This window comes from Toxotes jaculatrix, chromosome 15 (genome assembly GCF_017976425.1).
Source record: "Toxotes jaculatrix isolate fToxJac2 chromosome 15, fToxJac2.pri, whole genome shotgun sequence".
In the NCBI taxonomy this organism is placed as follows: Eukaryota; Metazoa; Chordata; class Actinopteri; family Toxotidae; genus Toxotes; species Toxotes jaculatrix.
The window spans coordinates 5413457-5441001 of NC_054408.1; the positions used below are offsets into that span (position 1 = coordinate 5413457).

At 38.8% G+C, this 27545-nt stretch overlaps 2 protein-coding genes across 3 annotated transcripts; one reads left to right on the top strand and one right to left on the bottom strand.

Annotated features, from left to right (window-relative positions):
- The first annotated feature begins 105 nt into the window (after positions 1-105).
- On the top strand, positions 106-11822 carry hspbap1 (hspb associated protein 1). 2 transcript variants are annotated; one of them, XM_041056618.1, is made up of 8 exons: positions 106-128; positions 984-1194; positions 2153-2331; positions 4550-4686; positions 6152-6323; positions 8758-8841; positions 9281-9391; positions 10391-11822. In XM_041056618.1, the coding sequence occupies exons 2-8, from the start codon at positions 999-1001 to the stop codon at positions 11003-11005; spliced, it is 1494 nt and encodes a 497-aa protein (XP_040912552.1). In that variant the 5' UTR covers positions 106-128; positions 984-998; the 3' UTR covers positions 11006-11822. The 2 variants fall into 2 exon arrangements, with proteins under 2 accessions (XP_040912552.1, XP_040912550.1); XM_041056616.1 differs by having other exon boundaries at positions 108-128; positions 959-1194.
- Positions 11805-27434, bottom strand: slc15a2 (solute carrier family 15 member 2). The gene is made up of 22 exons (XM_041056615.1): positions 27043-27434; positions 25508-25595; positions 23480-23621; positions 23054-23146; positions 22563-22662; positions 22173-22263; positions 21987-22064; positions 21067-21149; positions 20805-20888; positions 20579-20668; positions 19900-19944; positions 19565-19600; positions 18262-18350; positions 17524-17605; positions 17106-17231; positions 16102-16266; positions 15645-15691; positions 15396-15503; positions 14831-14930; positions 14597-14740; positions 13925-14029; positions 11805-13466 (listed from the first exon to the last, which is right to left on the bottom strand). The coding sequence occupies exons 1-22, from the start codon at positions 27049-27051 to the stop codon at positions 13257-13259; spliced, it is 2115 nt and encodes a 704-aa protein (XP_040912549.1). The 5' UTR covers positions 27052-27434; the 3' UTR covers positions 11805-13256.
- Positions 27435-27545: the final 111 nt, after the last annotated feature.

A 27545-nucleotide genomic window follows, 5' to 3' on the forward strand; every position in this document is an offset into this window, starting at 1 on the left:
TGCAGTGATAGCAGAGCCCAAATGGAGCAGATTCACCGTGAGGCGCTCCAGATGTAAACAGAAATCCTACGCTGTCACGTGAGTTTTGTTTACTTCCGCCTGAACCTCAGCTACACGTGTAGTGCAAGGTGAGTCCCTTATTTTTTTCCAGACATCCCTCCAGAAGTCCCGCTGTTTCCGCGAAGCTTGACGTCGTTAGCTTTCCTGGGACATCTTTCACAAACAGAGGCTAACTAATAGCATAATTTCATTGTTTGCTGAAGGGAGTTAACTAATTTTGTCTGAGTTGTGTGATAAGTTCACTTCCTCACTCAAAACGATGTAAACAAGTTGCCCTTTCTGTCACGTAAAGATAAACAGCCACATTATCTGAATGTGCAGTGACATTAAAGTGTTTTATCGTGAGAAATTAGGTCGATTAAGTGAGAAAAGTGTGATTAAAAAACGAGGTACACGTTTCTTTTTAGAGGAACATGAATATGTGTTAAAGAACGTTAACTTAGTTCCTGCTTGTAGCTAACGATTATTTTCCAGTTTGAGTTTTAGTGTATCAGCGACATACACTGATTTTAAGTACCTCACCGTCAGGTAGGTAAAATAATACTCCCTTACAGAATGAGATACCCGTTCAAGCTACAGGTAGTATAATATACTTAGAAAAAAAGGAAGCTTCAGTTTCCTCTTCTCCGCAAATAATCCCCAGGTTCGTGAGTCATAGCACTTTTAGTGCGAGCACAATTGTGGATGTTTTTAGGGTTGTTGATGAAATGACACAGCACTGAGGGAGGAACAAATCGCAGTAGAGACACACAAAACAGCAATTTTTAAAATAATAAAACATAAACATATAAAACATATCTAGTAGTCACTGGCATAATCTCTGTGAATAGCAGTGATCATGATAAGGTAACACTTCAACATAAATACCATTTTTTAATCAGAGAAACTGTAATTACAGCCTCTGTGTTGCCACCCACTACCAGAGTGTAATACATGCCATGGCTGCCCTGAGCTCCATTAAACCCTTCAGCACAGAGGAGATCCAGAGGATTCTGCATCATCTGCAACAGCCAGCGGTCTTCATGAACATGACCTGTGGCTGGCCTGCTCTCCACTGGACCGCAGAACACCTGTCTGGCTGCCTTGGTGAAAAACTGATCCGTTTTAGACTCGGGAGAAAAGAGGAGATGAACAGTAAGAGCAAAAGATGAATGTAGACAGATCTGGGTTGAAATATCAATCACCTGAAACCAAGTTTTGAAGCTCTAACCAAAAACAGGCATAGAAAAAAATAGTACATGAAATGTGTCTCCTAAAAAACATAATTTAGGAGTCAATGGTTTTCTTTTAACAAACTGTCCACACATTCTGTACCAAAGCACACTCTTATAGGCAAGAATTTTTCATTCAGACCTTCACATAGTTTACACTTCATTGATTTCAATATGGTAAATTAATTACGCTTTTTCTGTTTTTGTGTTCCTGTTCACATCTTTGCACACAGCCTCATATAGCACTTCTGTACTTTCACCCAGCTTTCAGTGATCACATAATAATAATTGCCTGCAGTCTTGTGTGGTTTGTCCTCTGACAAATGATAATTTACAGATTAGACTGTAGTTAGCAGGACCTGATGAAGTATTGGGGGCTGTTTAATAATATGATTTAAAATGTCACCAAAAAAAAGCAATGAGGGTTTTTGCCTCTGAGCATCTGGTGTATTTTGCCCTCCATGTGGCTCTAAAACAGCTACAGTAATGACTCCGCCTGTGATGAATAACAGAGAGCATGTCCTCTGATAAAAGCTAGCTAATTAGATTTCTAAATCATCTTTTTCAGCTGCAACAGCTGACAGGCTGACAGGCGGGCATTGCTCATTATAAATGCCATCACTCAGCCATACACATGCTTGTTTACTAAAACAAAAGCTAAACTAAATCACTACAACTGTGATTTATTTTTCTCATGAAAGTGCATAAAACAAAATTTCATGCCTTTTTGATGATCTATAGTGCTGTGATTCTGGTATATGAATGGCATTTCTTTTAGCATAGATCAGCTGAATTGTTTTACTGAAAGCTTATCATGATTTTTTTTCAGTGATAACTTTCCTTCTTCTACCTTTTCTTGCTATTTTCCCATGCTCTTGTAGCACCTCTGTTTGAAACCCAGTGTTCCTATGTGGAGGCCAAACTGTCACACTTTCTCAGCTGGACCCAGTCTGGGACAGACCTTGGGCCGTTCTCTGAATTCCCCAACTCAGAGTATTGGGCTTATGCTGATTACAAGTACATCGCTATCCTGTTTCAAGATCAGCCTTCCATGTTTGAGGTAATCAGGCTCCTGCTCACTTATGTACAGTACACGTTAACCTTTTATAGTTCACTGTCCCTGTGGTACCTTGTGGCCTCAGTGGCTCTACTTTAGATGTGTTTTTGTCTGAATATAATAAGAACACAACCACGACAAATTATACATTTTTTAAAATTTCAGCTGTTGTTTACACAGAACTGGTTTAGACTTGTGGCTCTGGCTCCAAAGTGTTTTCCACACAAAAGGTACTGTTAGAGGCCTTACATTCTTCTAATTCTGTTTTTGTATGCCAAAAATAGGCAAGGCAAAAAAAACCCTACATTTCTACCATGTTTGTGCTTCTGAAACTTTGGTTCAGTGCTGAAGATCAGACAGATTTAGGTCAAGTCATCATTTTTTCTACCCTCCTGATTATTGTATTGTGTTTTAAAGATCAGAAGCCACCTAGAAAATATGAGGTTTGGGCCTTAGACAAAGGAAGTTTTGACAGTCTAGATCAATCCCTGACTGTATGAAACTACCTAAAACTACTTAAAGTAGTATATTTTGATAAGATTATTAAATATTGGAGATAGAATATATAAACAAAAGCGACATCTGAAAATTACACTCTAATGTGAAGCTGGGTGTGTTTCCATTCAGCCAAAGGAGCAGTAGTGAGGTGGGTCTCGGTTGTTCGGTAAGGATAAGGTCTGGCTCACAATTAGAATTCCAGTTCATCCCATGGGTGTTGAATGGGGTTAAAGTCAGGGCTCTGGGCAGGCCAGTTAAGTTCTTCCATGACAAACTGGGCAGACCATTTCTTAATTAAACTTTCTTTGTGTGTAGGGGCATTGTGTTGAAGTAGGAAAGGGCTTTTGTTGGAAGCACTCTGTTGTCTAAAATAGCATTAAGATTTCCCTTACTTGGAATGAAGGGGGCCATGAATCACAGTGGAACAAAAACAGCAGAACAAAAACAGTATGTGGACACTGGTGGCTGTCCACGTTGGCCATACAGTGTATCTTAATGGGAAATAATCATCTCTCTGAACCCAAGACCTGGATAAATTATTTTTCAAGCAGTCCAGCCGTACCTAGATCATTTAATTTTTAAAAACAGGTCTACATTTTAAATTATGACTGACTGAATTTAACACTGCAGTGAGATTACACTGTTAAATGATAAAAGACCAGTAGAACAGCAAACATGCCATTATCACGGATATCACTGACCTTGAAATAGTTTCATGTATTAGGCTTCAGGTGCTTCAGGTTCAGATAGGTCAAGAAATTTATTTGTCCCCTGGGGGGCAATTGTCTAAGCAGACAAAGCCAAGAAATGTTATGAATACCAAGTTTAATTTGAGATGACAATAAACACACTTAGAAGTTGTTTTCTTAAAGATTAATTTAAAAAATACTATTCACAAACCAGTTCTTTCTCATCAAGTTGCAATGGCTTCACCTTATCAACAAATTGAAAAATTAAATGAAAAAAATGAAAGAGCAAAAATAGTGTCTTTTTTCCTCAAAATGTTCATTTATATTCTTTCTTTATTTTCGTACATTTTTCTTCCCATGTTTTGACATTTTCAAATAAAATGTTTTAAAAAGCTTTTTTCCCGTAACGACTTATATTAGCTGCTATTCTTGTCCTCTGCTAGGTTAAGACATAAAAGTGCCATCCTTTTCTCGAGCCACTGCCGCACATTCATTCCATTTTTATCTCGGTGATAAATTTTTATTGGGCATCCACCTGCAATTATTACCCGCTGACATTCATGCCTTTGAGACAGGCAGACATGGGCTTTTTACAGGATAAATGGTGCTGGGAAAAGGCTGCCTGAGGGCTAGATTGACCAGTCTGTCATTTACAGCTGTCTGCATATATGGTAATGACTTCATTATTCAGAATGCTGGTGTTATTGCTACACCTTTGTGCTGTGACAGGACATGATTGACAGGCCAGTTTTCCTTGAAAGATGACAAATATTGTAGTTTGGCTTCTACACAGAGACCTCCATTGGCCAACTATAATAGGCCCTGTCAAAGTAGCTGATGAGGTGGGGGTACATCTGTAGAGCTGTGACAGTTGTGAAAATGTGAGTCTTGTCTCCATGTCAAGTCATTATCATGGACAAAAAGAAAAGAGACTTGCAATTTAAAAATCAGACTGTTTATATTTTCACATTACTTTGAATTTATTGTTATTTGAATGTGGTTTGTGTGTGTGTGTGTGTGTGTTTGTGTTGCAGGATGTAAAGTGGTCCGACTTTGGTTTTGAGGGACGGAATGGAAGAGAGAGTACTTTATGGATAGGCACAGAGGGTGCCAACACGCCATGCCACCTGGACTCTTATGGCTGTAACTTGGTACTGCAGGTACAAGGACGGTAAGAAGGATTATATCATGTGTTTGCTGCTTTTTATGCACCAAAGTAGCTGTATTATAACTTGGTAATCTAATTTCTGAAACATCACATAAACAACAAAGAAACAGCAAAATTTCTGCTGGAGAAACCTGATTATGTGGCCATGTATAGAGGGCAAGAAAAAAGAAAAGAGAAAGAGAGAAAGAAGGAAAATAGTTTTCTGTGTGGTTTGAAATTAGGTAAAAATTGTTAAATCCCTAATCTGCGTAGAACTAAATACTTGTTCGGTGATATGGGCAAAAACAAGGGACATGCACCATCTGTATGTAAACTACAGTTTAATGCAGTCAGACTACTGTAACACATGTAAACCTGTTATCTGATTTTCTTTGCCATGACCTGGTTTTGTGCAATATGTAAAAACACTAAATTATTAGTTGCTCTAAGTTGGTACATTGATTTTCAATTTAGACTTTAACTGAAAAAAGTCTAAAGAGAGATATACCCACTGGGATGTATAAAATAAAAAGTGAAATTGCTCGGTCATACCAGTGATAATGGGCCTTTGTACTTAATGGGGAGGAGTTGAAACAGAGCAGAAAGAAGGTTCAGGACAACAGCAGCTGTATTTCACAGGTTTCCTGCCTGTTAGCCACCTAGCTCTTCCATAACATGAAAGGTGCAGGGTACTGTAACTGCTGACACAGAGTGCGATCTCTCTTCTGCCCTCTGAAAGAGAGTTAATTTGTTGCAGAGCTCACCAGAACAGGATGAAATGGAGACAGAGGGTGAGGCGCAGTATAGGGCACTGTGAGTCAAGAAACAAAAGAGGTCTTTTTGTATCTTATCTCACTGTGCTGTTCTCCCAATGAACAACAGTTTTATCTGACTGCCTGTAATTGGGTCTCAGGTTCTTTTATTTGGTATTGATCTCAAATGGAATTAAATTCAGCTCAAGCAGTTCTTTGACACTGCTGATCCATGAAAATAAAACAGTGCTGATTGATTCCATGACATTTGTGACAATGGTCGGTTAGATGAACAGAAAACAATATCGGCAAAGTGTTTTTAAACAACACCCGAACTATTCAAGAGGTGTAATTTGAGAGAAAACTGGATTGTTTCACACACAAAAAAAGAAAAATCCAAAATTTTATTGTTGTTTTATTGATTATCCACTGTGGTAACTAATGAGCAGAGATGATTACAAACTAAATTCCTATATTTTGTGTTGCATTGTGGGTATATCTGAGTTTTCATAATTTCTGGTATTTACTGTGCTCTGTCAGAGTGTAATGAAGGTTGTGTTTTCAGTTTTGGAAAACTGCATTCTTGGCTCACCACAAGCCACTCTGCCTGAATTTACAGCTTACTAGGTCATTTACTGAAACCACACTGCCTGACCAAACAATTGATTTAATCTCTAACAGCGGTCCTCACCCACTCTTCAGTCTGAAATCATACCTGTCACGTTCTCTGTTTGTAGGAAACGCTGGCATCTCTTCCCTCCAGAAGACACTTCTAAGCTCTACCCAACCAGGATCCCCTATGAGGAGTCCAGTGTCTTCAGCCAGGTGGATGTGCTCCATCCAGACTTGAGGAGATTCCCTGACTTTCAGAGAGCCAGGGTCCACACCGTCACTCTTCAGCCCGGACAGGTCAGAATTCTCCTTTTTAGAAAAAAGTATTTTCCAAAACAAAAATGTGACAAGAGAGAGATCACATTATTAGCTGAATTTGATCAGTTATGCCCCCTAAAGGGTATTAATATTTTGGTGTACATTCACTAAATGCCAGAAGGTGCAATTAAATTAAGACTGTGAACTGTCATGGGTGTCACCTACTTTCAGAAAATGTACACATGCTGATTTTCTTGAAAAAACACAACCATGTCCTTGGCCAGGGAAACTCAGCTTCTCTGAAGGTGCCATATTTCATTTCATAACCAAATAAGGGTGATGTTATTCTGTCAATATTCAGATATTTACTCTACATTATTGTTTTGTTTTTTTTTTTGCTTGTGGAAGGTTAAATCATTGATCTATTGCTTCAGTGCTCTTTTACTAATTTCCGACACTTTGTAGACTAAACAATTAACTGAGTAACTGAGAAAATAAATTCAGCCCTGAAGAATAAAAAAAGAAATAGTCAAATTATTAAACAGGTTTATCGACATCTGAGGGAAAAATTAAAAAAAATCTTCTAGTCATAATTTGTTCTCCGTCAAACTTTGTTAAACATTTTGTAGGTTTATTGTACTGTGAGCCCTGTGTCATATATCATAGTTAATAATGCATTGACTATACAGTATGGTAACAGCCCTTAAGCCAAACATTGACCAAAAATACATTAAACACCTCTTTGTTTTTTTAAATCAGTTTTTTTTTTCAGGTACTGGAAAACCACCAAGATTGATTTACTGGAGTTTGATGTTATGCAATACTGTAGCTCTACATTTATGTGATGAACTGCCTGTGACACGGAGGCAATAACCATAAAATATAGCTTTATTGGTCCTTAAGCTCTGAACATGTAAAAGTAGACTCAGCAGTGAGATTTATTTGTCGTGGTGTCCTCCATAAAAGTGTGAAGCAAGGCAGCGGTCATGACTTGTGTGCCAATTAAATTCTAGCCTGCTCAGTCATAGTGTTTCACCTTCAACAGAATGGAGTTTTTATAATAAAGGAAGTGAAAGGTTAAGCCGCATTAAAGTCCGCTATTTCATCACTCTTGATGTGTTGTCCAGGAGAGAAGTTAGAGGGTCATGTCTCAGCCAGTAGATCAATTGAAAAATCGGTCAAGTTCCCGTCATGTGTTCTGCTTTAGAAGCAGGGGAGTTCAGAGTCAGTGAAGAAGAAGGTGGATTTCATGGTGCCCTAATTTTCAGAGAGACTGCTTTTGAAGTAGCTTTCAGTTCTGAATTATGGCAAAAGTGCTCTTTGGTGTATTTGTTCTACTTTGCCTTGTTTCCAGCAGCAGTGTTTTTCAAGAGTCAAAATGGTGACAAAGCAATTAGCCATCTGTCTGTTTTCACTATCGGTATGTAGCATACTAAATACCCTCCTATCACCAACACCAAACCCAGCTGTCACGTAACCCTGTTGGCTGATTGTGGAGCGATGTGTAGGTCAGGGTCACTGTTGACACCATAACAGTCTAGTCATTGTGTAACGGAAAGATGGTAAACCAGTCTCCTATTCTGAGTAAAATGCTCTAACTCTGTTTATTCCCACCTTTTCTCTTTTTACTGAGATATTATAGGAAGTTTGGGTGTAAAAAAGTAAGATTAAATGGTTCCCATGGTCAAAAGATTTTAGCATGGATTTTCCTTCTTAACCTCTGGGAGCTGCATATCTATCCATATCTAACCTTAAGAAAGGTAAGTCAGTTTCCTGGCTTTCGGAGCTATCAACACTCACTCCACAATCAGCACTATCTCACTGTCTTTATTTAACAAATGGAATTGGCTCAGGTGTTATCACATGGCCTTAATCTGATGCCTTAGTCACTCAATCACAAGCAGTAATAAATGTGAGTCAGGTCGTGACCCCTGATTTTGTTCAAGGCTGGCCTTCAGCGTCAGTCATGATGGTCACTCTTTTGGTCAATAGTATGGCTGAACCTGAACTTTACATACAGTTAAAATCTAAGAGTAGACTTTTGTGCTTAGATTGTTTTCACCATTCGTGTGGAAACACATCTGCTGTCGACACAGAATGGATAGTTTTGGTATCTACAGCTCTACACTATATCTACATCTCCTACAAGATGGCTCCACCTCTGCAAATCAAATCTGAGGACAGATCATCCCTCTTGTCTTGTCAGACCACAGACCATGAATGAATCAAGACTACCGAGGAGGCAGGGAATCAATAAGGCTCGCCCATTTTAATAGAGTCACTTTATGAATGGGTGAACCACTGACAGTCTACGGGGGAAAGGGGGTATGCTGCCATCTAGTGGATGATCAGTACAATTATGTACTCTCTCATTTATCACAAAGACCTGTAGACAAAAAGGAGGGAAGTGGGTGATGTTTATAAACTGCTAATCCATTTAAGCTTCTTAGGATGTTTTATCTTCTCTGCTCAGGTGCTTTATGTTCCCAGACACTGGTGGCACTATGTGGAGTCAGTGGATTCCATCACTGTCAGCGTCAACTCCTGGATTGAGTTGGTAAGCAGCCCAATTTTGCTCCCTCATCCTGAACTATTCAGCTCAAAGCCTCAAATAATGAAAAGATGTTCCTTGACTTTCGTGTCCCAAATAAATTTTAGGCACGTTAGCTTTCTTCCTCTTTGCCCCGAAGAGCCCCTGCTCCCAGATGAAGGCCTCTCTCAGCTTTGAGTAATGAACGAGTCTGGCAGTAAAAGATTCCCTGTCATTATGATGAGTGTATGTGGACAACAAGGAGTGTGTGCCGCATGAAAAAAGCTCCCTGCTGCCAGACAAATGTTTATTCAAACAGCAGGTCCCTCTCCAGCTTTTCCTGCAAGGTCACAGACACAACAAACTGTGCCTGCAGCGTACGGCGTGACTGTCTTTGTCGTTCAGTGTAATTATCTTGATATGCAGTACTCCTACTTGTTTTGCTTGGCTTTCTGTTCCTGCACAGGAAGTGGATGATGTGGCAAGAGTCAATGAAGCTGTGACCAAGGCTGTTGTCTGCGCCATTAAAAGTGTTCAAAGTGATGACAACACTGATGACTGGCTCAATCCCACTGAGGTAGCAAATTAATACTGCAATATTAATTACTGTTTCAAATCAGTAGCAGCCCACTCACTACCTCCTGCTTGTGCTGGTGTAGCTACAAAAAAAGAGGAAAAAACAGTGAAAAGCACAGTGTTTAGTTTTTGTAAAAGATTTACAGGTTTTTGTTTAACTTTCTCGTTTAACTAACGCCAAGGCTCTATCTGACATTGTTCTCTATATGCAACTCACTTCTCACATACAAGGGATCCTCTATAGAGGACTGTACGGTGCATCAGAAGGCAAAATCACAAAACAAATTCAGTCATTTCTCATGTCCTTTCATCTGGTCTAAATTAGGCCTGAGGACCAATGTAATATAATCAACAATCAGCTTTGAGTTGAATCATATTTTGATGATATGAGCATACTCTATAATAATAACAATGATAAAATATTCACAAGGCTTTTTTAAAATCCTGGTCCAAATAAATAAGTTTGACAAAACTTTAATCTGATGTAATGCTTAATGTGATTTTCACATGCATTCACCGTATCCTGATATAGCTCAATATCCTCATTAACATGGTGATACTGATTTCAACCTTATCACACCATGGGCTTTGGCTCTTGGCTTGTTGCCATCAGTTGTACACACTGTATCAACATACATTAGTCTTTTATCTAAGCTAATAATAACTATTAATATTAATAACTTGTTTTGTACACAGCTTTGTGTTTTCTTTTGTTAACTGAACACTCATGGAATGTGTTTTATGGGTGTAATCCCCCTAAACACTTAATCTTACATAACCACGACCCCTTTCCCAATAAGCTCACAAACTTTTTAAAATTTATTGTGAAATAAATTATAACTGACAACGAGTCATTTCTAAAATCAAACAATGCCTTTCCATTTGATACTTGGATGTAATAGTGGCCAAAAACACAGAGTTGAGTAGGTGGTTACTTAGCTGGCAACTCATGCTCAGGGTACTCTCCGTCACAGTTTTTGTCTGTGTTATATTTCTGCAGGAGGGAGTCACATCCCATAATGAGAACATGCAGTATGTGAACCTGGCAATTAGGGCTTGCACTCAAAGACAGAAGGACCTCTGCCACCGCAAACTGGCCCAGGACTCAAGAGACACACGTCCAGCTAAACGGGACTACAGCGGACAAATTAGGAAGAACAGTGATTCAATGAGGGATCCTGCACCCTTCAGCATTCCCTTTGGGCCACATCTCATCCCTGTGCGCTGTCAGCAAGAGGACTCACTAGAAACGAGGGAAGTGACCCCAAAAGATCTGGAGGTCAAATCTTCCAGGAAGCAAATCCAGGAGGAAGGCAAATCTCAAAAGGACTGCAGTGTCAGCTCAGATGCAGCTCACACAACGGAGCCTGCATCTGCTGTCAGACTCCACCAGGAAAAACATGAATGTAGCCCTGGTTTAACTCAGCGTGGAGCATGTGATTGTGCAGGTGGGACGTCACAGGACCCTTCAGAGGATTATGAGAAATCAAGACATGCAATAATAACCACTAATGACCTGTTAGACTGCCTGGTGCATCCGGATATCATCACCCGTGTCACAGAGCTTTTACTGAAAAGGCACACAGGGAGTCACCTGACCACTGCGCCATCCTAGCTTTAATATTCACCTGCCATGCACAATATATAAGTCCCACTGGAGTTGACAGTGATTTAGAGCTGTGAAAAAAAAACTAAAAATATTTTGCTGCAGAAATCCATCTTTCAAGCTACCAGTAATGTTGTGGCGTCAGTAAGAAGTGAGAGGGGAAAGATGAAGATTAATGTAGAGTTTCACCCTACTTTTCTTTCTCCTCTCATCTGTCAAGGTCCTGAGATTAACCCCAGATGCGACGGGTCACAACCAAAACTAATTGTAATGCGATGAGCAACGCCATCGAGTGGCTCTAACATTTCCATGTTTTGTTGTCCTGCACACTCTAATCCTGTTTGGCTCTTCCAGAGTAAGAAAAATGACCTCCTAAATCAATTTAATATGCTAATGAGCCAAATAATTCAAAATGATATTCCAGGGATGTGAACATTTGTTTTCTGCATAATGTTTGTCTGTCATTTAGTAATGAGAATTGTCATTGAACTGATTGTAATGGTTTGATGATTGATGAAAGCTGTATGAGGAGCGATGAATTAAATGGGTCTGTTTGAATACAGTCTGTCGCCACAGGTCACACATCTCAGAGGAGACGAAGGGTGTGCATCTACAAATATACTAAATGTAATATCCCCACCAACAATTTAATTGCTAAATGTCATTCTCCATCCTTTGTTTACTACTGACTTGTATTGTGTTTTACAGACCTGACCATATATAACCACTGATTTTACAATTTCAACAACTGTGGTGCAAAAATGTTCAAGCTATGAATGAAAGAAATGATAAGGATGCACATTTTAATCTTCATTAAAATTTCCACCAGCACAAAAACAAGTTTCAGCGTCACAACAGTCTATTTACAGAACTTAAGAGGGAGCAGCATAATTTATACTTTCCCTGAATCTAGCACATAGACAAATCACAGTAACAATACATTTCAATAAGCTTTTTTCACAGCAGACATTTTGACTTCTTATTGTAGGAAAAGCACAGGTATTACTATTAAAATGATGGCTTTGTTCTATTCAAGTATCCCAGTAACCGTGGCAGTGGACCAACATTTACAATACCAGGACCCTGAAACTGAAGCAGCTGAATGGAATTCATCCATCAATAATTTTATTATTTCCGCCTGTGCCTTTCTTATTGTGACATGTCAAAATAGCTTCTGTGAAAAAGATAAGTATTTAAGTAGTTAAGTAAGGTAGTATTTTATACTTTCCAATACTGGAAAATATACAATACAATACTGAGTATTTTCTATAAATCTTTAGATTTCCCACCTGCTAGGCAATAACTGATTTGAGTTCAACTTGCAGGGACTTGCAAAAGTCTGTCCCTCACAGTGAACTTCCACGAGTTAGAATTTTTAAAGTACTGCATGGCAATAATATGGGTTACGTTCTTTCCTACAATTAAAGGTTGCTGCCAGATACTAATCTAAGTCGTCGACTGAACAAGCAGAGTTTTCATAACAATCCAGGCTCGCAAATGAAGGTTTAATAAGGTAAATTAAAAAAAATAAAGACCATAAAAAACATAAAAGTGATTTTAGAGTGTTCTAGTGGCTCCCTTTATGGCAGAAAACCAGTTAAAAAACATGGTGTGCTTTGGGAAATGGTTAGTAATGTTACATATGCTGAATTTTTAATTACTGGCTTATAATGTGCAAAACCACAAGTAACTATTGTCCTTTAGTGTCATTGTTATAGGCGCACAATGTAAACTTAACCATTTCTCCAACATGTTCTGTCAAAGACAGTATAGGTTATACTTATTATTTAGTGTCATGGAAAATATATAATTTCTACATGGAGTTAATATGGAACAAATATACACAGCATATATTATCTGACATTAACCTGTAATAACACTATTGATCATATTGAGGGAAATCACACAGTATTTAGCCTCTTTTAAACACTGTTTCATGTATTCAGTCTCATTCATAAAATGTATTCCTGTATTCTGGCTATAAATCTTGAAGTGACTGGAGTGTTAACGGTTTCACATATTATATTAAATGATGTCACAAACAAATGCTGGACTTCCAACCACAGGAAACGCCCAACAATTCCATTTTAGTGCTTCATTTTTTCAATAAAGAGTACCTTAAACCAAAAACATGGAGGAAAAAAATAGAATTTAAACAGGTTACCTTCTCATGATGGCTGCTTGTCTCATCCAATACCTCACCTTTTGTCGTCCAGATCTCAGCTACAGAAAAGACGACGATGTATGTAATGTGGCACAATTATAATCTGGTGCTCTTCCCCGTTTTGTTGAGGTTTATGTCGTTAGATTTTTTCTTCATGTTGTCATCGTCATCTTCCTCCTTCCCTGAATCCTCCAGGTAAATCTTGTCCAGCTCATCAGGGTCAACGTAGGTGTAGAAGTAGGACATGATGGAGAAGATGATGCAGACGCCCAGCAGCAGGCAGCCGAACAGCAGGAACTCTTTCCACTATGACAACAAACACAGTGAGTATATGAACCGTACAGGCTGGAGATGGATTCACCTCAAGTTTTATAATGCAAGATTTTAGTTGTAGGCCTGTGTTTTGTCACATTTTAACTTCATATAATGATTATAAGCAATATAAGGATTAAAAAGCTAAGAGTTATAGCCTCCAACCTGATCATCAGAAACCAACAAAGCTTTCTTAGGCAGAAAATCCACAGTAACTGGATCTGGACAAACACACAGCTAATTAATGCTATAATGCAACTTTTCGGTGTTGTGAAAGTACAAAATGAAGTTCACCCTCTTTGTTTTGGAATGAAAAGGAAAACCATATGGATGCATAAATGTTTCTTCATCTAATTTAAGCTACTATTACACAAACTAAGTTCCCTCCTAACCACCTGCCCTCCTTCCTCCTTTTCCTTTTTATTTTTTAAGAGGTTTTAATGAAGTCATACCTGCTCCAGTCCCGCCCCCTCAGCCACAATCAGTACTATCACATTTCCAAATGCAACAGTGAGCAGCCAGCCGGCCTGCAGGACTGACTTCATGTTGGCTGGAGCCTGGAGGGAAGAGAGATCCAGTGTTAGTAAAGACCAAAAACAACAAGCAGCCTCGGGGTCATACAAACCTTTAAAAGGTCCATAAAATGCGATCATTAGTTCCTAGATGTGACAGGAAATATGTATATTTTATTTGTTAAAGGATGTTGGGGGTGGGACATCAAACAATCTTCAGGGTAAACCAATGGGACAAAAGTTTAATTTAACACAACATCAATTAACAACTGATTCCATGGGATCTTCAAAGGACTACTCCTCCATAAGCCATTTGACTACCAATCCTTGTTTGGTTTGAATGGTTTTTAATGGATTCCAGCTGCAAAAAATGCTTTTTTTTTTTTTTTTGGCTGTGAAATTGGGTGGGTGTCAGGACTCATTATAAGTGTCTTGCCTGATCCAGGACAGTAAAAATATCATGACCATCAGTGGTTCACGGTGTGAAATGGATTTTCACAGGTAGCAGAAGTGAAGCGTACAATCTGTCTAAGAGCGATAACCTCCTGTCTTTGAAAACTAAAGACTACGGAGTCATCACCCCATTCAGAGTTAGTGAGTATAATGACAAACCTGTGAGTAGGAGAACTCCAGGCCTGTAATGGAGAACATGACCTCTCCAGCAGTTATGAGGACATACTGAGGGATCTGCCAGGCAATGTGCACGTTGTTGGCTTTCACGTCCTCCATCTTGTGAGCCACAATTCTACCTGATTCCTGGCAAAGCACACAGAGATGGTGCCATGAGTATGAATCACTTTTAAAAATCTTTGTTTAAAATGACCTTTGTATGACAAGTATCCTGACCTCAGTGAGTATGACGGTGTAGGAAGCTCCAAAGTCCAGCAGGCCCAGGTCAAGATTAGAGCACTTCTCTGACTGGATGCTGCATTTGACATTTGGGTATCTAACCAGCGACAGAAGGTGCATAAAGGATGACGTGAATTAGAAGAGAACACACTGAGTTAATAAGTCATATCACACAAAAATCTGTTATTTAGTTGACTGAATTGGGTGTTACTTAAAGAGCAGTGAAGTGTGAGCTATTTCGAACATCTAACAGTTATGGAAGTAAAAATCTTGCTTGTTTTCTGCATGAACAGCTTTTGACACTGAATAACAGAGATCCTCTTATCAAATGTAAAAGAAGTAAAGCAAGGGTCTTCCAACACTACAGAAAGCCAAAGTGAACCCAGAACCTCCAGATTCTGTTTCAGAAGTAAGAAAACCTTGAAAACCACACTGACATTTGTATTTATGCAAATGACAAAAATCCACTCATTTACAGAAGCTAGTGAAACAGCACAGGCGGTGGCTTCAGGATTTCAGCTCTTTATACTGGTTTAGACCCCCCCGCCCCAGTTGTACTCACTCTCCCCGATCCACAGTCTTGTTGTGGGATACGGTGTAACCAGGGGACAGGTGGAAAGTCACATCTCCAACAGTTAGGTTTATAGCTTCTGGCTGTGTGTTGACGAACCTGTTAAATTTGAATTATGAGAACTTGTGATCAAACATAAACAATTAATCAACTTAGTTTAGAAGACCTACCTACCTAATTACATTTAAATGTTTTACAGTGTAAAAGCAGTCGTAACCTCTAACATTAAACATATTTTACCTCAGAAGAGGATTCCCATCTTCATTTTTCTTTATGAAGTCCTCCACCTGGGTGTTAAATAAGTGCAGCCGCGTTAAGGAAGTGTCTGTCAACATCAATTTCTGTTTTCTTCTTAACTCATCTGTGCAATTCTTTGAATTTCAAAATTCTTCAGCTTTTATAGTCTTATATAAATTAATAAATATATATATAAATAAAATAAATTTTCCGCAGAGATCAGCACTCATTCTTCAGATGGTTTAGCAATAATAATTATTGCCAGGAAGACTGTCAAATCAAATATTATATCAAATTACACCCACATAATTAGCTGAGTTTTTGAGCTTTTTACTCTTCATAAATAATAACCAAGCATTTTCTTTTTGAAACTAACTTGAACCGTTGCTTATATAGTCATGATTATTTAATGCCACAGAAAAAAACTGAAGTTTTAGAACCAGTTTTCAGGGACACTCACAAGTTGACACTGGACTCCAGTAGTGTTGGAGTAGAAGAAGAGACTATAGGCCGTCTGTTGTTTAAACATCTGGTTACACTCTGAGGTGTTTCCATTGTTGGTGACTGTAATCGTCAGTTCCTTGCTGGAGACCCCCAGTGGAAGCATCTCATATTTTGGAGGGTCCTGACACAGAGAGACCAGGGAGTTAATGTTCAGGACAAAATGAGAGAATGAAACACATCATTAAGCATTAAAAGATATACATTCTTTGTTTCTCTTGAGCTTTTAACCTTAAAAGAGGCATTTATTATTATTGTATATAAAATTATAATCCTAACGTTACATATTTCTAATTAGGCCTAAGGAAAGAAAGAAAAAAAGGATCCTAAACAGCTGGAGGCTCTGACAGTAGCTGGTAAACACAACTCTGGCTTAGTGGGTTTGTTAAAATGTAAATACAAACTGTAAAGACAGACAAAACAAGTTTTAAATATCTGAAGGGCTTTGCTAAAGACAAACCCCAAAAGCACATTCATTATGAGCCTAGAGTATACAGCCATACCTTCAGGTGTTACGGCACTCTGCATGCTTTGGGCTTTAGATTATCCTTCAGATCTTAAATGTATCAGTTGATCCCTGTTTCTTCTCTTCATATGTGATAAATTATATCACATATCTGCTTTATGTGCTTTGTAACTTCTGTTCTATGTGCTGCTACTGTCTAAGTATGGACAAATTTCTGCAAAATATTTTTTTTTAATTTCAGCGGTTAAATAAAGCTAATATTATTGAGTGAACGGGGTGATAAACCCTGCACAGGCCAGCACTCTCACACACCCTCAGACCTCTGGTAAATTTAAAGTCTACAATCCTGACTTCTGTTTGAAATGCAAAAACACGGGCGAAAAAAACAGTAGATACATTTGAATTTGAGGCAAGCCTGGTCACTGAGAACCTTGTGCTGCCCTGTATCCACACTAAATAGTATAAAAAGTTGTTTCTCGCTCCTCCCATCTGATTACCTGAAGGTACGGGATCGGCTCTGGAAACAGGTCGCTGCCAGGGATCTTCACACTGATATTACCTTTTTCCAGGTTGAAGGCCTGCAGAAGACATTTCTCTGCAGGTGCAGGATCCACCACTGTTTTCTAGCATACAGAGAAGGAAATTAGAGCACCATATTGATAAATATCAGCAAATACATTCTTTAAATTAGTATTATAGATAGAGACTATAATGGCACAGAGTAGAGCTCATACCTCCACCACCTTTTTCAGATATTTTGCAATAAGCCAAAGTAATAGACGTATTAACCTTTTGACTTGTGTGCTGATGTTTTCATGTTTTCTCTCTGGGTGTGCATGCACGCATGTAATCCTATATGTATGTAAGCAAGGGGTGTAACAAGAGGAAGGCTTCATGATTACCACCCACACGTACCACAACATTCACTTCCACCAGTGTGGCTGCTCCAAAGGCCAGAGCGGCAAAAATCATCCCTGTGGCCATTTTCCTTAGAGGCCTGGAGGCAGGGAGAGTCAGTGACAGACAGTTAACACTTTTATACACCCTTCATGACTTCATGACAGACCCAGTGTGCCTTTACTGTCCTGACACTCTGGCTTTCTCACTTTATAAATCAGATAAGTGATTTCCACATTAGTGTTCTCACTGATCTGCCTGATAAGAGGCTGCCACACCACTTGTTCTGACGTAATGCCATCTGTTGCAAATGTGTCCATTCCAACTTGAGATACTCTCATGAATAAAACAAATAATTATGAAAGGGCTCTGTGCTGTTTGTGGATGTGAAACCACATTTGTACATCTGTTTAACTTCCTTCTCCTGAGAAATAAGTGGTGAAATTATTTATTCTACCAAGCAAAACTTGTGTTTTCCAATAAGCTGTAACAATCTCTGGATAATAGAGAAAAGTGCTGAGTGCCCCACATACATGAAGTATCCGCCTGTCACATTTGCATTTGTTAGTGCGCTGTATGTTTGGGTACGTGTGCACAGACTTTTTCTTTCATTCGTTAGCTGTTTTCACTCCCGAGGCATATCCCTGGGATATAAATGAAAGGTCACATTGCTCATTTTCTCAGTTTAAGAGGCTTCTTAAATGCTCATGTCTGCAATAAAGATGGGAGTATCCAAAACAACAAGCTTTTACTCACGTGATATTGATTCTGCAGAAGCCAACGAGCGGATATATGATGAGGTCAAAGATGGGCACAAAGACAAGAATCAGCAGAGCATTCAACATCTAAACACCAGGGAGGGAAAAAAAAAAGCGCTTTTAAATGACTCTATAAAAAGCTCACTAAAACTCATAAAATCATAAAGCTTTGAGTTACACAAGAATAAAGAGACTAACAGAGATTCTAATTCGATATCACCAGCATTGAGATGGCAAGATGGCCGTGATAAACAGCGGTAAAAAAAAGTGGTTTCATGAGAACGACAGCATCGCTGGCCAAGTCAAACACCAGCAGTCTTTAGTGCAGTATGTCATGTGGCACTTTATACCACGAACATGGAAAAGACTTGTTTCTGGCTCTGTGGGAGGTTTTCCATTTTAAGTATTAATCACTTATACACTTCAGTCCATACACATTTGGACAGATATATTGTCGTCTTGTATTCTAGTTTGAGGACGTCAAGATATTGACACCAACAATTACCCACGATGTCTTCATTTAAGTTTAACTTAAAAGGGCTGATGTGGATGTAAACAGCCTCAATTTAAAACTCAAGTCAGCCTTTAATCTCACTGATATTTTTAGCACATGGCTACACCCACATACATAAGGCGTAAATTCCAGTCTTTCAAGAAGAGTGTCTTATAAATGAGTGAAGAAAACATAATCTGCAGTTCCACAGAAGGCATCTTATGTTTTTAGCACTTAAAAAAAATACACAGCTCGGGTGAGAACTGAATTTCTGTTTCACAAGCAGTATATATCCACTCAATCTCCACTCAATTTGGATTTTAAGTGAATCACTGTCCAAATACGTACACAGTGGACTCTTCAAAACGTGTGAAACAGTGAACATATGAGTTAAATGGACCACACACAAACTTCATAATTCAAAATGCCTCTTTGTTTCCTCTGGTAACTGTGCAGGTTACAGTAATAAGTGAGATTGCACTCAGAGGCCTTCAGACTTTTTCTTAATCCTTAAATTGCTCAAAAAATGCAAAATACATCTACAATTCCATGATACCAGAAAACTCAGAAACCAGAAAGCTAAAGAAAACAGCCACACCAAGTTGCTGTTTCCAAGATCAAGAGTGAACTTTGAACCTCATCATGAAGCTTCAATTCAGAGTTGGAACAAGCTGATACAGAATATAACAGATACTGTCAGATAAGGAGGGGATATAAGGGTAGAATGGGATTTTAATTTGTTAAATCCACCTCATTTATTATTTTTTTATTACTAGATCCCACTGAGAGCAGGAGGAGCTACACGTACCTGTATCTGGTCCGGCTTAATAGTGAAGGCATCTCCCTGTAATAAAAGAACATGATTCCTGCTCAACAGAACATTCACTTAAACTTTAACTTCATAAATCTAAACCTGATGAGTACATGATTTATCAAGGCCATAAACAGTGGAATTTACTGAACTAAAATGACAAATTGTACCACCGCCCTAACAAAGGGAAGATCTGTTTTACAGGTCAGTTTGTGCAACCAGATGAATATCACAGCCGAACCACTGATATCAAAGTGCAATAATAAAAGATGTTATCAGCTTTTTAGAAATTTTGACACCAGCATTATTTCATGTAAGGAGGAAACTCTTACAAAAGCCATGTTCATCCTTGTGGCTTGAAGTGTCCAGCGGGAACCCTGCAATAAAGAAAAACACTGATTGTTACTGTATTTTGAGGCAACCGCTTCGGCGTTAGCTCAGCAAAATCAACCAAGCACACTTTTGTTTGTTTTCCTGGAAAGGATAATAAGCAAGGACTGGTAAACATTTGACACATTTTTCAAGGAAGACGTGGGTTTCTTTGTTTTTCTGACATTTTTTTTTTTTCAGTCGTTTTAAACGAAGAATGAAATTCAGGAATGTTGATTGTGGCTTTGAGGTTTTCCATAATCAGATGGCTGTGTTGTGTGGTGGTCAGAGGAGAAGATAACAGATAGTTATGGGACTGTATAAGAGGGCTATGACACCAGACCCTGAGCTTGTGCTGACTAAGAAGACCAGCCATGTACATACAATCCACAAGAATTGAATATAATGCTTGATTTAACACTAAAAACTCAGTAATGCCCTTTTCTTCATACTTTTTACTGAGTGAAACGAAGCTGTTGCTGCAATAAACCCTCATTTAATGCCTGACATGTAGGTCAAGAGAGATTTAGGTAGAAGTTTAATTAAAAGCCATGAGAACTACTTTAGCTGTGTCCAAGCTACACACTACACACTAAAAATAAAAAGTATATTTAAAGCCTAAAGTTTTTTATCTTCACGTACCTGCTGATCGAACAGAGCCCAGAACATTGGCAGCGGGATGTAAAGCACCAAAACCCTCAGCACCATCTTGATTTCCTGGATCAGACGCTTCTGTTAAATCACAAACCCACAGAGTGGATGGATTATTGATTAACTGAAACCGCAAACGCTCTTTTGACTTTTCCGGTGCAATCCTCGGAAAAGGCAAATCTTTGCTTGGAAGAGTTAGTGGTGGTCCTTTTGTTACCGGGTACTTCTCCTCAGCCCAGTCCAACCAGTGCTTCCTCTGAGGGTCATGCTTCGAGCGGCTCCAGCGTTTTTTGATGGCAAACTGCAGATCAAAATTAAATAACACAAATGAAAATGTAAAAGTGGACAGCTCGGACAATAACAAAAGCAGAAACAATGTTTTAAAATTCATACCTTCATTACAGCACAGAATGATCAGTGACAGTAAATACGTTAATAAATTATTTGCTTCGACTGGGGACAACTGGGAGATGACTCACTCCAATGCAATTGCAGACTTCCAACAGGATGTTTCCTTGGGGAGGATTCCTCTTGTACAGCCCGCTGCCAGCAATGAACACAACTGTACAAGACGGATGAAGAGTTAGATTGGAACCAGGGGAGCGAAGAAAACAGTTTACGTTAAAAATGGCTCGGCTGTTCTGCAAACAACTGCTCTATTTGCCTCGTATCAACTCACAGTGGTAAATCCACAAATTAAGACGAGGTGCCGTACAGACAAAAGAGCAGAATGTCACAGCGGTTCCCCTTTTAAGGATCTTTTTGCCCTCTTACAGTGGTTTATGAAATGGTTCGGGGTAATAAATTCTAACATGTTCTAAACACACGTCAGACCTCTAACACTAAAGCCTTCTACTTTGTCTCACCCTCACTGTGATTGGTCCATGGCCTCTCCAGTACAAAAAGCACTGTTTGTTTTCACAATGAGCAATCAGCCAAGCATGAATCACACAAGGGGATTCAGAGGCAGAGACAACTGACTGTCAGGACGTATGTGGAGGGGCCTTGATCAACAGGAAGCCCAGTCTGTCAGAGGCTGGACCTCATACTCTACAAACATGTTCTCAGCATGCAGATCGCAGTGCAAACCAAGATTAGACTCCAAAATTTCACTGTTAATCTGGACACTGATAGTTCAGATTAGATTAGATTGCAGCTTGATGTTTTTATTTATTTCCTGGGGGCATACAAATGAGATGTATTTATGTTTTGTTTAACTTATTTTTTTTTTTGCATTTCACATCCATGCAGCTTGCGTCTATTCACAGTAAGTTAAAAATAATTTGACCAAACAATCCCAACCCCAGAGCTGTTGTTCAGTCTCATTATCAGAATCTTTTACTTTTCAGCACTATGTGGATTACATCTGATTGGATGTTGCAGGTAGATGAACACTGACCTAAAGCCACGACCATCAGAGCGGCAGGAACCCCAAAGGCTAGAGCGTAGCAGTCACCACCGAAACACTGCACATCACCTGCAGGAGCAAATCCAGCATTAACAGTGTCAGCACAGCGATGTTAGTCAAACAGTGGACTTCATTGGGTTTCATAACGTGTTGAACATCAATATTTTGAATGCTCACTTCTCAGTATGGGTGTAATCACAGTAGAAAGGAGGCTCCCAGCATTGATTGACATGTAGAAAATGGAGAAGAATTTCTGCCTCTCGCTGACCTGGAGGTGATCAACAAAATAACCACTGAGTTTTTATTTTATCTGATTTTTGGCAAATACTTTATTTATTTATTTCTTTATTTGTAATTCAAAGTGTGAATGCTGTATAAAGCTACAGATAATGGATACCAAGTAATTCTGAATGATTTCTGCTGCATTGGTTTCTCTCTTTATGAACGATTCTTACTGACTCCTTTTACTGAGTAGTTTCCTCAATATCATCCTTCAAAGACAATACAAACAGTACAAGCTATACCACTGTCATGTCTTCAAACTACAGAGGAAGTGCAGTGCCTTACATTCTCATCGTCAAACTGGTCTCCTCCAAATGCAGCCACGCAGGGTTTGATTCCTCCGGTACCAAAGGCTATGAGTATCAGACCTATCATGGACAGAGCACTGCGACACAAGAAAAAACACAGATGATGCAAGTGGAAATTCACAATGGGCTTAAAATATCTATTAATTATAGTACTGAAAACATGACTTAATCAGTTGCAAAATTGCAACTATTTACCTCTGGGAACTTGTGGTGGATATTTTTCATTTTTAACTGATATATAAAGATTAAAAAACTAATAATAACTAATAACAGTTGAATTCATAATGAAATAATTATTATTTTTAGTTGTAAACTGACTCACTGCCCTCATCTCTGATATGCTGAGTGATTCAAAGCGTAAGAAAATGGATCAAAGTAATGATAAAGACTTCTTGGTCTTGGTCTCCACGATGACTGCACCTACTCAAAATGACTGAATCAGCGCCTTACATGTGTGTTACAACTCACATGTGCACATCGGTGTTTCCCACAGTGGGAATGGCTCCAACCGACTTGACCACATGGCCGATCACATAGACAATGGAAAGGTAGATGATGGTCCTGTTGGGAGCAAACTGTGATTAGGTACATTCAGAGCTGCACTCTTATTATTATACAAGATCTGTGTGTGTGTCTGTGTGTGCCTGGTCAGGCTGATTCATCCCCACAATAGGTGGTGTTATACAATTTAGACAAAGCTCCCAGGTTAAAGGCCTGAAGTATTAAATGAGACATTGCAAAATGAAATCATCACATCCACTGTTTTGGGGTGACAGAGACAAAACTTCTGCACACAAAATTAAAAACTATTTGCACAACTTGATATCACTGTTTAGTTATTTTGGTTGAACTGACCCTTCAGTGCATTTGGGGACGAAGGAGAAAATGACTCACTTGAATTTTCCGAGCCAGGAGTCAGCGATGAGAGCTCCCAGTATGGGTGTGAAGTAGCAGAGGCCGCTGAAAGCATGGTAGACAGCAGTGGAGAGATCCTTGTCCCAATGAAGGTAGGTGAGGAAGTAGAGGGTCAGCACCGCTGTGGACAGACACACAAGCGTGAGCAGTGACCCAGTGCAGGATGGATGGACATGTAATAAGCTATTCGGCCCAAAAGGAGTAATAACTTAGAGATGATCTTTCCAACCTTAACGTTATTGAAGAGATAATTAAAAAAGGGCTGTTGAGGGAATAAACTCCACTGGTTGCTGTTGTTGCCAGTCTGGACATGTTTTTGATCTCTACATAAGCAGTAAATAGGAGTCACATAGTCATGTTTACCATTGACCTTGTATATTACTCAATTAATCAACTGTTTATGTCATTTATCAAGAATAATTACAAAACATCTTGTGGTTCCAGCTCCTCAGATCTGAGGAGGCTGTTTATCTCTGTTTTACTGGGTATTGTTGACTATTATCTGTCTTTTTATAGACAACACAATTAATCGCTTAACTGATAATGAAGTGAATTATAAGTTGCTGCTCTAAAAAAAAATGTAAAAGATGGATAATTGTTGTTTAAACACAATGTTGAATCAAGAACTGTGTGGTCACATTGATAAGTGTTTTATATACTACATTCACAGGTGTGCTTGCCCAGTCACTAAAATTTTTAACAGTGCATCTTCATAAGAGAGGTTTTCATAAAAAAAATATCTGTAGACGAACAGATAATGACAATCACTGTATCTGCCAAATGAATTCTGAATTCTGTTTCTCACAACTGCTTTTCAAATCACTGGGCATAACTCACCACATCAGATACATCATTAACTGAAAAAAATGCTTTTTGCACGACATGTTTATACGAGTGTGTGTGAACCCACTGAAGTAATGTGACAGACATGAGACGTGAGGATAAGTGAGATCATGTGAGGGGAAGACGGAGACTTCAGCCGTGTCTGTGTATCACAGGCTCTCAGTCATGTTGCCCTCATCGACTCGCTCTGTTAACCAGTTTAACAAGCTAACTATCATTGGTCAGTTGACTTTTCACAGTGAAATTCAAAGACCCTACTGCTACTCTGTGAATACAGGGTACATATACAAGATGATGATGTTCTTTGCAACTGTGCCTATAAATAAAGGTCATATACTCAAACAAATGATTCATAGTTAAACAAAACCAACAGATTTATCACACCTTCAGATCCATAAAATTAGAATCAGGTGTTCCAGATTCAGCGCAAATGAGTAGAACTTCCTGGGTGAGGATGGAACCTGTCTTATCTAATCCTCTGGGGTCTGATGTTGATGTCCTTGTTACTAAAGTGTGTGGCATCGTTTAGGAATGATGTGCTCTGGACAGACAGAATCAAAGAGCTGTTTGGCCGCAGTAACAGTGGATTTGTTTGGTACTTTTCAGGAGAAGAACCTCATACCAACTGTGAGAGTGCTTGAAGATACTAAGAGGTCATCTGTCCAAAAACTGAAGTTGAGCCAGAAGTGGACCCTTCAACAGAATAATGATCCTAAGCACAAAAGCAAATCCACCAAGGAATGGCTCTAGAAATGGAGGATTAATAAAAGCCCAGATTTGAGTCCAATTGAAATGGTGTTTTGGTGGTGGGGTGGAACAGGCAGGACAAGCAAGAAAACCCTCAAACATTTTGCAACCAAAGGAATTTTGCAGGAAGACTGTTGAAAAATCTCAGTAAGCCAATGTCAGAGACTGCTGGATGATTATGAAAAAGCCCACAAGAAGTTATTTCTGCTAAAGGGGACAATACCGGATTCTGAGGCCAAGGGTGTTCTTACATTTTCCTCAGAGGAACATTACATCTGTTGATATTTTTGTTGAGTAAACGATTTCCATGTGGTTTTTGTTCAAGAATATCGCCTTTATCTGCAGGCACTGTATCAAAGAGTTGGAAAAAGCACTTATTTGTTCACATGACTGTAAATTACAACATGTTGTCCATACCTTTCATGCCATAGTAGGAGAAGCGTTCACAGAACTCATTCACCACTACGAAGCAGATGCTGGTTGGATAATTGGTCCCACACAGTTTCTAAAAGAGGTAAAGTTTGTTCACTGAATGAGAATCAACACTTTTTAAACAACACACAATATGTGACTTTTATGAAACGACTCCACTGACAGTAAATCCATAATCCGTTATCTTATCTTGTTTTTTCTTTCAGTCAAATAAAAAAAAAAAGTTGCTGATCCAATCAACGGTTTTTTACCATCTGTTTTTTTTTTTTTTTACCAGGTGATCAATATTTTGCCATGGAACAGAAGGAATGCAGCAGACACACACCTTCTGTTGGTCAATCACTCATAAAATACTCAAGTTAATCATTGTACGGACTTAGATGTTACACAGATTTAAGGCTTCTGACCTGATTATGCTCAGCAACAAAGAATTTTTTTTTTAAGTCCAAAGTATTCCTATAATTCTTGGATACTCTGACTTTATCATTTGTATTTCCCACATTATCAGTTTTGATATACTTACATTTCAGTTTTCATTTCATGCCATCAGGTATATTTTAGAAGGAGAAATTATAGTTTTGACTCAAAAACTATAATTAGTTCACATTTAAATTTTATGCAGACACAGATTTTTACCAACACAACAATTTTGATGAATAACTCATTATTTAAGTCACATATCAAGTAACAAATGTCAAACAGGATCTACTTCCAGCTTCTCAGAGGTGAAGGTTTGAAGGTTTTCTCCGTTTTATATAATCATAAACTGATCATCTTTGAGAAAACAAGTAACTTTAGTTACTTTAGTTTAGTTTAGTACTCTAGTTATGGGCATTCAACACTAATCTGTTACATTATCTTCAATTCAATCAATCAATCTAAAAAATCATTAACAGATTATTTAGTATGTCAATTTAGCAACAGATTAAAACTTTAAAAAGAACATTTTCACACTTTTAAATGTTGAGCTGAGACATCTATGCACAAAAGTGCATATATTACGCATAGATAGCTCTAGACAAGATAAAACAAGTTTACTTTGGGTGAAAATAGCCTTTAAAGGATTCACTATCACGATCTATCTGCAAAGAAGTTTATCAGAAGTCCTTGTGGCACCTAACGTCCCTCTCCTGAATGTGTTTTAGATTGTGCTGCTGGAGATGATGCGCCTGTTGCATCATCTCACTAATAATTCAACGTAACGGTTCAGTGAGAGCTGTTCACCAGGGCAAATAACTCTCTCTCTCTCACACACACATGCATACACACGGTAACACACGTCCGAGGTTTGAAAAACACTTTAAGTTCACTTTTACTAACATTTCAAGCGCCCTCCGCTCACATGTGTCCGCGCGTGTTCCGGACAGACTCAGAGCAGATTTTTTTTTTTTTTTTTTTTAAATATATGCTACGGTGAATTTAAATGATCCTTAAAACTTTTCAACAACCCAAACACACAACCAAACAACCCGAACGACTCAGTTTATGCTCCACAAAAAAAAAACATTGCATGTATTTACCTTCGTCATGTTGCTGTCCCTCTTTTTTTTTCTTTTTTTTTTTTTTAGCTGCTGAAATTTTTGGATCTCTGCTTCTGCAGCGGGAGCTCCTGACTGTCATCCAAGTCCGTCCCACTCTTCTCCGCTCTTTGGTGGCACGGACGTAAAGCCTCGGTTATTTATGCTCTTAAAGGCAGACTTTAAGTTAATATTCCACCACAAAACCTGAATATGCCACTTCGGGAAATGAGGTGAGCCTCCACGCAGTGCACTGACTCCAACCACGACACAACAAATATATATATATATATATTATAAATATATATCATCCGGATATTTTACATCCGAAAATACAAACTTTGTATTTAACCCTCTTCGTGCGGAGCAGGAAGTTTGCTGGTTGTGGTGGAGCCGCAGCTTCTCTGCCTGCACAATAGTGTCGTTGTTACACTCACAGGCGCAGACCTGATGGCGGGATGAAGGCTCAGACCTCACTCTTAAGTGCTGGTCGAGCTGCGCCTTTT